Genomic DNA, 11,476 nt, shown 5'->3' with positions numbered 1-11,476 from the left:
ACACTAAAAGTTTATTTTTAGTGTGGTTCAATAGGGCATCCGTCATTAATTCACGGCAACTATTTAAGGAAGGTTTTGTGCTCTAGAACTACGAAGCTTTAAGGTTTGCATAACCTTCCAGTAAATAGGATTCCACCGCTCCGGAAATGTCATCTTACTAGATCTCATTCTGAATCCAAACGTTTCTGAGCAGTTGCACACCCACTACTGTGTGACCGTGACCTACTTGGGACCAAGATGTCCAAATGACTTGGATAATGCAGTCCTTGCCTGCTAGTCAGCATGCTGAATGGACCAGGGAGGTTGCTTCAAAGATTACACTAGTCAAAGCAAGTTGACCTGTCTTCTGAATGCCACAGCTTCCTAAACACCAATGGGCGGAGCCAACCCTTGGCGGGTGGGGGAAAATGTAAAGTTTGTCTTCAAGCTCTCCTTGTATTAGGTATTCGTCTTTCTCCTAGTGTTTAAAGACACTGGTTAAAGTTTTGACTCTATTACCATTGTTAGTGAGAATCTGTCATAGAGAAATGTTTTCTCTTTGCTTGGGAATTACACATTTCCAATAAACATTTGGCTTGATTGCACTGTTAATTTGGAATTAAGTTGGGGGGAGCGTACACGGAAAAGTAACAAATCCAAAACCAGGCTTCCTCTTCGAGGAAGGGTACGTGGATGAGCTGGGACTGGCGTGACCCAGGACTTGGGACCTCAGCCCGCAGCTTTTCACCGTTCTGCAGCCCTGCAGGGCGCAGGCTCCATCCGGGTAGCGGCGGCCACAGGAGCCCGCGCCTTCCCCTTCCGCGGCGCCGCAGCCTGGCCTGTGCGGGGAGGTGGTCGCCAGCTCCGGCCTGCAGGGGGCGCTGGCGCCGGAGGGCTGGGCCGGGGTCCGCGCGCTTGCGGTGGCGTGGCCGAGCGTGGGTGCCCGGGCCGCGGTCCTTAGTGAGAGTGACTCGGCCTGTGACGCGAGCGCGTTCCTTCCTCTTCCTCTTCCTCCGCGGCCCCGCCTTCCTTCCCTCCGCCCATCTCCCGCCGCGGAGGAGCCGCCGCCGCCGACAGCCGCGCCGTCATGTCGGCCCCCGCCGGGTCCCCTCACCCGGCCGCCGGCGCCCGGATGCCGCCCAAGCTCGGCGGAGCAGTCTCTGGCCTGGCGCCGCCGCAGCAGAATGGTGAGGCGAGAGGCCGGGGTGCGGCGCGGGGCCTAGGCAGGCGGGAGGGTGAGGGAGGGCGGGCGGGCGGCCTGCGTCTTGGCTCGGGACGGGCAGGGCCGGGCCCGGGAGGCCGCGGTGGGGCCCCGAGGCCGCGGTGAAACATGGAGGCCGCGGTGCGGCGAGGGGAGCGGCCGAGAGGACGGCCGGGCGGGGCTGTCGGCGGTCTGCCATCCAGGCCTGCCATTCCGCGTGGACCGAGGCCGTGGCGTAGGGGTCGGCGGCCCGCAGGACAGTCAGCTCCGACCTAGGCGCCGGCTGGTTGCCCCGGGCGACCCTTTCACCGCCGAGAGCTCACAGGACGCCGGGGCCGCAGAGTGCGTGGTCTGTGGAGGGCATGGAGCAGCCTTGGTACTTGGTGGATCGCATCCTTCCGGCCCCAGGAACGTAGCTTTGATTTTTTTTTTTTTTAAGGCCCGCGAGCTCGCTGCCTGGAAGGGAACTTAGTTTGCACTTAAGTTTGTAGGAGAAGGATGTAAATATGCTGCTGCAGAAGTGTAACTGTAACCCCGACCCACTTCGGCCTCGGGATCTGTTGTGGTTTGCCGCCGCGGTTGCTGCTCAAGCCTTTGGAGTTTGATTGTAGTAGTGTTCGTGGGGTAGCAGGTGTCAAAGGGATCGAGGCGAACACCTTTAGATCCCCTCATCTCCAGCTTCACTTTAAAATCTAGAAAAACGTGCCAGAGTTGCTTGGCCCTGCTTTGAGGCAAGGCCTGCGCGTAGGGAAACATGAATGTAGCTTTCCTACTGAGGTTATAGGCTTCGAGCTTGCAGGAGTTATTTCCTAACATGCCTAGCCCCTGCTCTAGAGATCTGGAATGTTCCTAAATAGTACTGGGGGAGGGGCCCTCTTTAGAGACTTGAGTGTGTGTCTGATGACCCTCCTACAAGTAATCAAAGCTAAGAAAATCCCTCTGTCCTGTGTCAAAAAACAAAACCACCCAGTACTCATCAAATCATTGACCTAGTTTACACAGTGTGCTAATCAGAATTTACAACCAAAGTTTGGAAAATTGATAATAATGCTTTTCAAACAGGAAACACCCCAAGAATCAGGTGGAATTTTTATTCACAACTATAAAAAAAAATGATGGTTTAGTCTTAAGATTCCGAGGTCTGCCTTACTTGTATTTCATGTTTCTTATAGTCATTGTTTAGTATAAACTTTTGAATGTGAACAGTGTCATTGGTGGTATCAGACTTGTCCAAGTGAAAACGTGATTTGTGAGCAACTTTGTCAATTTTGTGTGCATGTGTTTGAGTGAGTGAGCCCCTGCTTGCACATGGAGGTCAGAGGACAACTTCTGGGACTTGGTTCTTTCTACCAGGTGGGTTTTGAGAATCCAACCTTGGTAGGGTTCTTGTAAATGCTAGCTAGGCTTTGTTTTTAGCACATCTTTGTATGGGGAGCAATCAGAACATCATAATTTAGAGATAGGTCCCAGGTTAGAACATTATAAATCCATGTTTAGCAGTTTCAAGAATGGTGTCCTTGATTTTTTTTTTCTTTCTTTTTTTTTTTTTCCGGGGCTGGGGACCGACTGGGGACCGAACCCAGGACCTTGCGCTTCCTAGGTAAGCGCTCTACCACTGAACCAAATCCCCAACCCCAGTGTCCTTGATTTTAAAGTGGCATTTTTATTTTTGAGATGACACAGAAGTGCCAGGATATTTACTCAGCCACTTGGATGTAGGAGTAAGTCCATGTCTTGATGCCCAGTGGAAAGGATGCTCAGTTTCTCTTTATACTTACTCTTCATAATAAAGTCTTAATCATCATTTAGCATCTGTTGCTTGGCTACCAGATCGGTATTCAAAGTTAGAGTAGTAGATGAAACAGAATCCCTTCTCCTGAATTGTGTTTTAGCAACATTCAAATTGGTTCTGGTTGGCCGTGAGTGATTTGGTAGGTAGTTGGGGGAGGAGGGGAAGGGCTGTCTCTAGGAAGAGGTTACGTGATGAACAATCCTGGAAGTATGCACTTAGAAAGTGCATGCCCTGTGTAGAAACTGGAAGTGGAGAAGAGCAAAAGGAACTGGGTGGAAGGGAGAGGCTAGGAGGAAGTTGGATCGAGGCACAGAAGAGGCCAGGTTGCTGGAAGGTCTTGGAATATCATGCCAAGGCATTTGGAAATAAAGAACTAGAGTTTGTTTGGTTTGGTTTGTAGAAGGGATTAATGCGCATAGAAAGGGTCAGATCTGATTGTTTCTCGGTCTTAGAGAAATCATGAAGATTAAGCAATATTTTCAGTTTTTGTTATGCACAGAAACCACTTTTTACTATATCTCTGGGATCCCAGCCATGGTAAAAATACAAAACAGATCTGAAGTATGAAAAAAATATCATGGGAAACAAGCCAGTGACAAGAGAAACATCATAGCAGACTGAATGAGGTCACTTCCTTCATAACCTTGGTAGACTGAACAGTGTCTGGTCCAGTCACATGGAGCTAAGACTCTTGGGAGTTTGAGAGCAGTAGGAGGTCTTAGTTACTCGTAATGCCCATTGGCTCTGCACCTAATTTATACTAGTGTAATTAAGTCACAAGACATGGCCCGTGGCCCCAGGATGGGACTGATGAGCTGGGGATTTGACCTCTCAGTCCTCACTGTGTAACTTCTGGATAGACATTCTGGTTTGACCAGCACGCTTTTGGAGGCGCCCCTTCCCCTGAGACCCTGCTTGTGTGCACCCCATTGAGGTGTGGTTATTTATTAAATTTTATCTCTTTATTGGCAATGGAATTGCAGTACAGTCCTTTGAAATGTCGTCTTTGCCTGTTTCTGCTTGAGCACGGTCTCATGTAACCGAGGATGACTCTCGGTGATCCTGCTCTTTTGCCCCAGCCTCCCAACTACTTGCTGATCCTATTGCTTCCAACTTCAGATTATGGGCATGGCCACACTCCCCTGTAGTATCTTACAGTGATCCAGAAAAGATATTTCCAAGGGGCAGGCAGTAGGAACTTACCTTATCATCATGGAAAGGGAAGTTGTGACAGCCTGCCACCTGCGATTGGCCTCTCAAGTGGGACAGTGTTGTGGGATCTGACTCAGTTCAGGTAGGAATCTTCAGAATTGAGTTTAGATGCTGTCCACTGGAGATTGCTTGGGAAGGGAAGAAGCCCACACAGCTCTCCCTTAAGTCTTCCCGAGCAGTTCTTTTCCTTTATATGAAACAGCAAGTGGGAGCTGGAGAGGGGGCTCAGCAGCTGGGCACTGACTGCTTCTACACAGGACCAGGGTTCGATTCTTGTGCTCACATGGTGGCTCACGACTGTTTGTAATTTAAGTTCCAAGGTTTCCAATGCCCTCTTCTGGCCTCTGGGGTAGGTACCAGACTTGCATGGGATGCACACATGTGATGCACAGACATGTGTAGACAAAACACCCTTCACATAAGTAATTTTAAAAAAAAGAAACAGCAAGTGTTTTAAAGACAAATTTGACACTCCATTGACACTAAGATGGAGATGGAGGTCTCCTTAGCTCTGGAGCACAGTGTGGATAACATCTTGTTTAGTTCTATGCTTTTGCAGGCGAAACCCAAGATCCAGAAAGGTGGGCACGTGTGGCATTTTCCACCAATGCCAGAGGAAGGTTGGTGAGAGAGGCTGTTTGCCTCATTTACTGCTGTGTTCTTAGTGCTGCAAAAAGTGCTGGGCAAGTTATGGAGTTCACTAAAGGTTTATCGAATGAGGCCAGTTAGTCCTAATTCTGAGTTCAGTGCTCTTTGAACAGACTCTAATAAGGTACCATGCTGGCCTTGAACTCCTGATCTTCCTGGTTTCACTTCCAAATGCTGAGATATGGGCATACAATGTCTGACAAACTTATAAAGCTTCGACATCATAGGTAGAAAGGAGGCTGTATTCTTTAAGTACTGGGCTCTCACTACTTGAAGATAGTATGAGGACATTGCATCTGTGAACTCTTTTCTGTGCATCTTGGAACTACCTTTCTCCAGATTTTCATTCTGAGTAACATAGATTTAGAATTATTTGCATCTCCATACGAAGTATTAATTAGTTGAATATTTTTCAATTTTAACTGTCTTCCTTCCTTCCTTCCTTCCTTCCTTCCTTCCTTCCTTCCTTCCTTCCTTCCTTCGACAGGGTTTCTCTGTTTAGCCCTAGTTGGTCTGGAACTTGCTCTACAGAACAGGATGGCATTGAACTCACAGAGATCCTCCTGTCTCTGCCTCCCAAGTCCTGGGATTAAAGGCTTCAGCCTCTTGTCCAGCTTCACTTGGCTTGAATTGACATTACTTCCAAAGTCATCAGAGGTACTGTGGAGATGGCAGCCCGACAGAGTATAACTCCCAAATTATTTCCAGTCAACTCACGTTGTGTGAAAGTGACACAGAAACAACCCTGATTTAACAGTTTACCTCTGCCCAAAAGGATAGCACTGGTTTTAATTTTCAATGATGCAATGGTGTTAAACAGAGTGGGAATTACTGACGTTTTTATGGAACGGTAAACAGACTGTTAACTCAGAGATATTCTGGTTGTAGCCTCTAGGAAACCTGTAAGCTGCAGGTAGTCTTTCTAATCAGTGCAGTGTCTTCGGTTTCCATTCACATCTGGGGCTGCCCAGAAGTGTTAGGTCCTCAGGAGAGCTCGTCTTCCTTGGCCTCCATGGACTTGTCTGAATAAAGAATTTTTTCCCTTCTAACCTACTGACTAGCAATCTCAAGGACCTTAAAGTCTTTGCCCTGTAAATATTCAGACATCTGTCTGTGTAATAACCTAATAAGTAATTGTTATTATACTGTATGGCTTTAGTTACTTGCTGTGCCTTTCACACCTCTCAGGGTTCTGAGTTTATAGCTATCAATTTTTTTGTGAGCCCCATATATTGTTCCCAGCAATATTTCAGGTAAATTCCGCTTTTAAAATAACATTTTTAAAAATATTTATTTATTTCTGTGCATGTGTGCATGTTTGTGTAGATGCTCACACACGTCAGAAGCATCAGATCTTCCCGGAGCTAGAGTTAAAGGTAGTTGTATGTCTCCTGACATGGGTGCTGGGATCTCAGATCCGATGGCAGAGGACTCAGCTGAGCCCCTCTCCAGCCCCAGCCTCCTTTTTAAAAACCCATCTATCTACACTAAACTGTTGGACGCGGAAGCCTGAAGTGGGACAGACAGTCTTGAATGGACTTTGTCCAGTCAGTGCTGTAGCATGATGGAGGTAGGATACTCTCAGCCTGGAGAAGGCTGTGTTCACACGAGGGTCAGTCACCTGGGATTGCCCAGAAGAGACAGAACAGCTGCAGAGATTGATTTAGTCCAGGCTTTATGGAGAAAAGTTACTTTCCGTGCGTGAGATTGAGTTTAGTGATGTCTGCCTTGTAGAGCCTTTGAGGGTGTTAGATTAAATGAGGTACTGTTTTTTGGGGGTTTTTTTGTTTTTTGTTTTTGTTTTTGTTTTGTGTGTGTGTGTTTAAACATTTATTTTATTTATATGAGTACACTGTAGCTATCTTAAGACACACCAGAAGAGGGCATTGGATCCCATTACAGATGGTTGTGAACCACCATGTGGTTGCTGGGAATTGAACTCAGGACCTCAGGAAGAGAAGTTCATGCTGCTCTAGCTGCTGAGCCATCTCTCTGGCCCTGAGGTATTTTTTAAGTATTCAGCCCAGGTAGGGAATCAGCACTGAGAATCCCCTTTATTCCTTTTTCTTTAGAATACCAGCTTATACATCCTTTGAGTGGCAGACTGTGCATGTGTTTATTATATTCCCAGTAGCATCTTGGGGTAGGTCCCCAGCTGAGTAAAGTGAACTTGCCTTCATATCTCCTTGCTTTAGAGTGTTCTGAAAGCCTCTAGCAGCTTTGTTCTCCTTATTGTATCAATGTCTAGGGCTTGGCCATTGTTTTGATCACTTCAGTCACTTGGTTCATTCTGCCTTCCCCTCCTTCCTCTCTCCATCCACTTTTGGAAAGTGTCTTGACTATAAAGCCAGAGACACATGGCCGAAGCTGCCAAGTTCTGCTGCTTGCAGGAGCTGGAACATGGCCCCTTGTTCTATTACATTATCACTAGCTTCCTCATTTATAACTCCTTTATTGCCTAAGCTTGGGTGTCCCGGGTCTTGCTCTGTAGACTGACCTTAAACTCAGAAATCTGCATGCCTGTCTCTGGCTTAAAGGTATGTACCACTAAGCCTGGATTTAAATTTTCACCTACAACTTAATGTTGACTCTGGCTGGCCTTGAACTCAGAGATCTGCTTGACTTTATCTCCTGGGATTGAAGGTGTGTACCACAGTGCCTGGATCTAATTTAGCTGGGTGTAGGATCTTGCCCCAAAGTCCCACTCCTTTAATTCAATCTAATATCCTTGAACACAGGATTCAGCTCCATTTCACTTCCTGGTGCCCCTTTAATACTCAACCATATAGTTTATATTTTTCCTTTCTCAGCTTGCTGTGCTTGTTTAAAATGCTCTTCATGATACCAGAGAACAAAGTCTATGATGGGCATTTCTGAGACTTTCTTTGTCAGTGCAATTAATCTGAGTCTCTTCACCTTAGCTCAGGCAGACTCTAAAGACAAGGGCGAAAAGCAGCTATGTTCTTCACCAGAATACTACAAAAACAGTCTCTAGGCCACATACTGAAGATCTTCTCCACTGAAAACTCTTGGGGCATGTCTGCACAGGTCAAAGCACATTGAGTAGCAAAGTCTTCCATATTCCTATTAGGATAGTCCGTTAAGCCCCATTTAAAGCATTCCACTGCTTTCCAAATACAAAGTCCCAAAATGCACATTCTTCCAAACAAAAGCATCACAGCAATACCCCAGTACCTAGTACCAACTTCTGTCTTAGGGTTATATTGCTGTGAACAGATACCATGACCAGTGCAACTCTTATAAAGGATAACATTTCATTGGGGGCTGGCTTACAGGTTCAGAGGTTCATTCAGTTCATTATCATCAAGACAGGAACATGGCAGCATCCAAGCAGGCATGGTGCAGGAGGAACTGAGAGTTCTACATCTTCTGAAAGCTGCTAGCAGAATTCTGACTTCCAGGCAGCAAGGATGAGGGTTTTAAAGCCCACACCCACAGTGACCCAGCTACCCCAAGGAGAACACCCCTCCAAACAGTGCCACTCTCTGGACCAGGCATATTCAAACCATGACAGAAAGTTTCTGCTAATAGGCCATCTCTCTGGCCAGCCAGCTTGGCAGAGGCTGAGTTAGCATCATGTAGCAAAAGCCCCTGATGCAATGATGAGAAAAACCAGTTCAAGTGTAGAGGAAGAGCTGTGAAGCCATGCCTTGCCTAGCCACTGGCTAGCCTTGGAATGGGAGAGTTTAAGGGAAGGCTTAAGTGGTCCTTCACCTGGATCTAAAATGGCAAACAAGCTGGGCCAGTTGGCACATGCCCATATACCCAGCCAGCACTCAAGAGATTTCTGAAAACTTGAGGCCAGCCTGGTGTAAATAGTACATTTCAGACTAGCCAAAGATGCATAGTGAGGTAGTGTCTCAAAAAAGTAAAAAAGAAATAGCCAACTAAATAAAAATTGGGACTAGATTTTTGAATGTCAGGTAAGATTGTGATCTGAGCTTGGTGTAGCAGTGAACTCCTGTATTCCCAGCACTCAGAAGGCAGAGGCAGCTGGATCTCTATGAATTCAAGGCCAGCCTGGTATGCATAACATTCCGGGAAAGCCATACCTACAACAAAATGTGATACATACAAAGATAGAATGAAAGATGAGGGGTCTGAAGTGACAGAGAAGGTGATTCGGAAACAGAAATATGGTTGTACGGTTTTTAGATGAAGATACCACTAGGAGCCTCCAGAAGTGCCAGTACGGAATGTAGCCTTTGCACTAGTGTAATTCCGTCCTGACTTCTCGCCTAGTAAAACCCATTTTAGCCTGTTGCCTTCCAGAACTTCAGGAGACACTCGCGAGGTTTCCTGTTTTTCCTCTTGAAGTATGTTGTTGACACTCTGTGATAAGTGCCAGATACAGAAATATTTGGTGATGATTTGGAGTTCATGATTTTCAAAATCATGATTTCTATGAGTCAGGCAGCAAGCTTTGAAAAAAGCCAACCCAGCCTTTCCATTTCGAGTTTGAAATTAAGGCCTGTCCATGGGAAAAGGAAAGTGGGCAGCTTCTAGAAGCTGGAGAGGGCAGGGGAACTCTCGAGGTCCAGCTACTGTGTAAGCTACATCCACCCAGTCTTAGTGAGTATTTCTTCGGGCAGAGCTATGCTGAGGTCAGAGTTAGGATCTCGTTAAGAGATGGAGGAGGCATGTGGGAGACTCCTGGTAGAGTTCAGTTTTGTAAAGATACAGAGGTGTGGAAGCATGGCTTGGAAAACAGCTGATGGTGATGGTGAAATGATTCTTCTCAGCTTGTGTCTGTGACTGTTTGGTGCATCCGTTTTTATCACCATTCTTGAAAGAGCTTTGATCATGTGATCAGAAGTTCAGTTTTAGTGTCACACTGCCCTGCTTCCAATAGAACCTTCTGTTCTCATTAGCCTCTAGGCCTCTGGGGTCAGCTCATTGTGCTGTGGCTTTTTGTGAGTGGCGTGTCAGGCGTGCGTGTTGCACATCTTCCCCCAGGTCAGCACTTGTTTTGACTTCGCAGCAGTGTTCTTCAGTGTAGCACATCAGCTTTGGTTTCTTGAGCTTGGATGCAAAGGACTTAGTGTTCTTAGACCTGACCGTTGGACAGTCGTGACAGCAAGGCAAACTGTGACCCAGGAGTCAGTCAGGGAGGGCCATTGGCTCTATTTTTATAACAAATTGCCACTAATTGATTTCTTGAAACAATCTGAATTTATTATTTCTAGGTAAGAAGTCTAGTTGGGCTAAAATCAGATCTTCCTGCAGGACACATTTGTTCAATGCTCTAGAGAGTTTCGTTGCCCTTTCCAACTCCTAGAGGCTGCCCACATTTCTTGGCTCATGGCCCATTTTCTCTGTATTTAGAACCAACCATAGAGTATTTCCCTGAAGATTTTTAGCCAGGCCTCTAATTCTCTGCATAGTTAAGATAATAGAACTATTTTAATAGATGTCATCTGATTAATACCTTAATGCCATCTACAGTCTTAATTCTCCTCTGCCATGTAGCCTCACAGGTTAGGATGTGGGCATATGTCTCGTTGAACATAGTAAAGAAAAAAGAATATTTCTTTTTTCAATTATATTTAGTGTGGGTGGGGTGGGTATGGAGGTCAGTTGACATCTTTGGGGCATCATTTCTCTCTTACCACATGGGTCCCAGGGATCAAACTCAGGTCACAAGGCTTGGTAGCAAGTACCTTAACAATCTGAGCCACATCGGTAGTCCCAGCTCGCTATCTAATTTAATGACCACCTTCTCCAGAAACCTAGCACCACAGGCGGCCCTTCTGCTCAGGTCTTACTGCCTGCTGTCTAGAGTGCAGGGTGTGGAGGTTTGTCACCAGCCCCAGAGAGGAGAGAAGTCAAAGCTTAGAATCTTGTTTCTACTGCATGTGTGCTCATGCTCTGTGTCTCTTTCTGAGGCAAGACCTTCACTCTGCAGTCCTGACTGGGTGGGAACTCCACTGTGTAGACCAGGCTGGCCTCAAACCCACAGAGCTCAACCTGCCTCTGGGGTTAAAGCCATATTGCTGATAGTGTCTCTTTGTTGGGGTCATTTAGAATGTGACACTGAATAATAAGTAATGAAAAGAGCCTTCCTACCCCACCCCAACCCCACCTGCTTGGGTAGCCACTCCTCCCTCCCTCCCTTGCCTCTTTAGTGGACTTGAGAGTCTGACTTCCAGCAGGTAATTCACCATCAGCTGTCAGCATGTGCCCCGCTTTCCTGCTTTCCTTCGGGGTGGTGTTGAGTAGTTGTACAGAGACAATGATTATTTCCCAGTATTGTGCTGAGAGTGTGGTGGGGATGAACCACATCAGCCATTAAACAGATGGGTAGGTATTTAAGTAGATTTTGATCTGGGCTGTCTTCATTGTTCACTTCTGAAAACTGTAGTGGCAGGAAGTGGGCCATCTTATGTATTTTCACATTTTATTTTCAAGGTAATGAAAGACTTTTCAGATTTTTTGTTTTAGTAAGTTGTTTCAGGTGAATTGTAATTAGGTAAATAACCTATAGGAGAGTAAGCTGTTAGTTAGTAATGTGTAGTTCTCCACTTAGACTTTGAATTATGGAAGTGGATATTGGTCTCCTTTGCACCTGATAATAAGTTATCTTTGTGTTGGCTATAGAATATGTATTTCATGCCCCCAATTTC

At 46.3% G+C, this 11,476-nt stretch overlaps 1 protein-coding gene across 11 annotated transcripts in view; it reads left to right on the top strand.

Moving 5' to 3' along the window:
- Nucleotides 1-876: 876 nt before the first annotated feature.
- The window catches only part of Sec24b (SEC24 homolog B, COPII component), a 71,316-nt gene continuing 60,716 nt past the window's right edge, over nt 877-11,476 (top strand). For 6 of the 11 annotated variants that reach the window (XM_087620717.1, XM_087620709.1, XM_087620701.1 and 3 more), the window contains exon 1: nt 877-1,166. In XM_087620717.1, coding sequence (XP_087476843.1) covers nt 1,067-1,166 — 100 coding nt within the window. In that variant the 5' untranslated portion in view covers nt 877-1,066. 11 annotated transcript variants of the gene reach the window in all.

This window comes from Rattus norvegicus, chromosome 2 (assembly GCF_021556685.1).
Source record: "Rattus norvegicus strain SHRSP/BbbUtx chromosome 2, alternate assembly SHRSP_T2T, whole genome shotgun sequence".
Taxonomy (NCBI): Eukaryota; Metazoa; Chordata; class Mammalia; order Rodentia; family Muridae; genus Rattus; species Rattus norvegicus.
The sequence above is the reverse complement of the archived record's forward strand: the minus strand, read 5'-3'. Positions and strand labels throughout refer to the sequence as shown.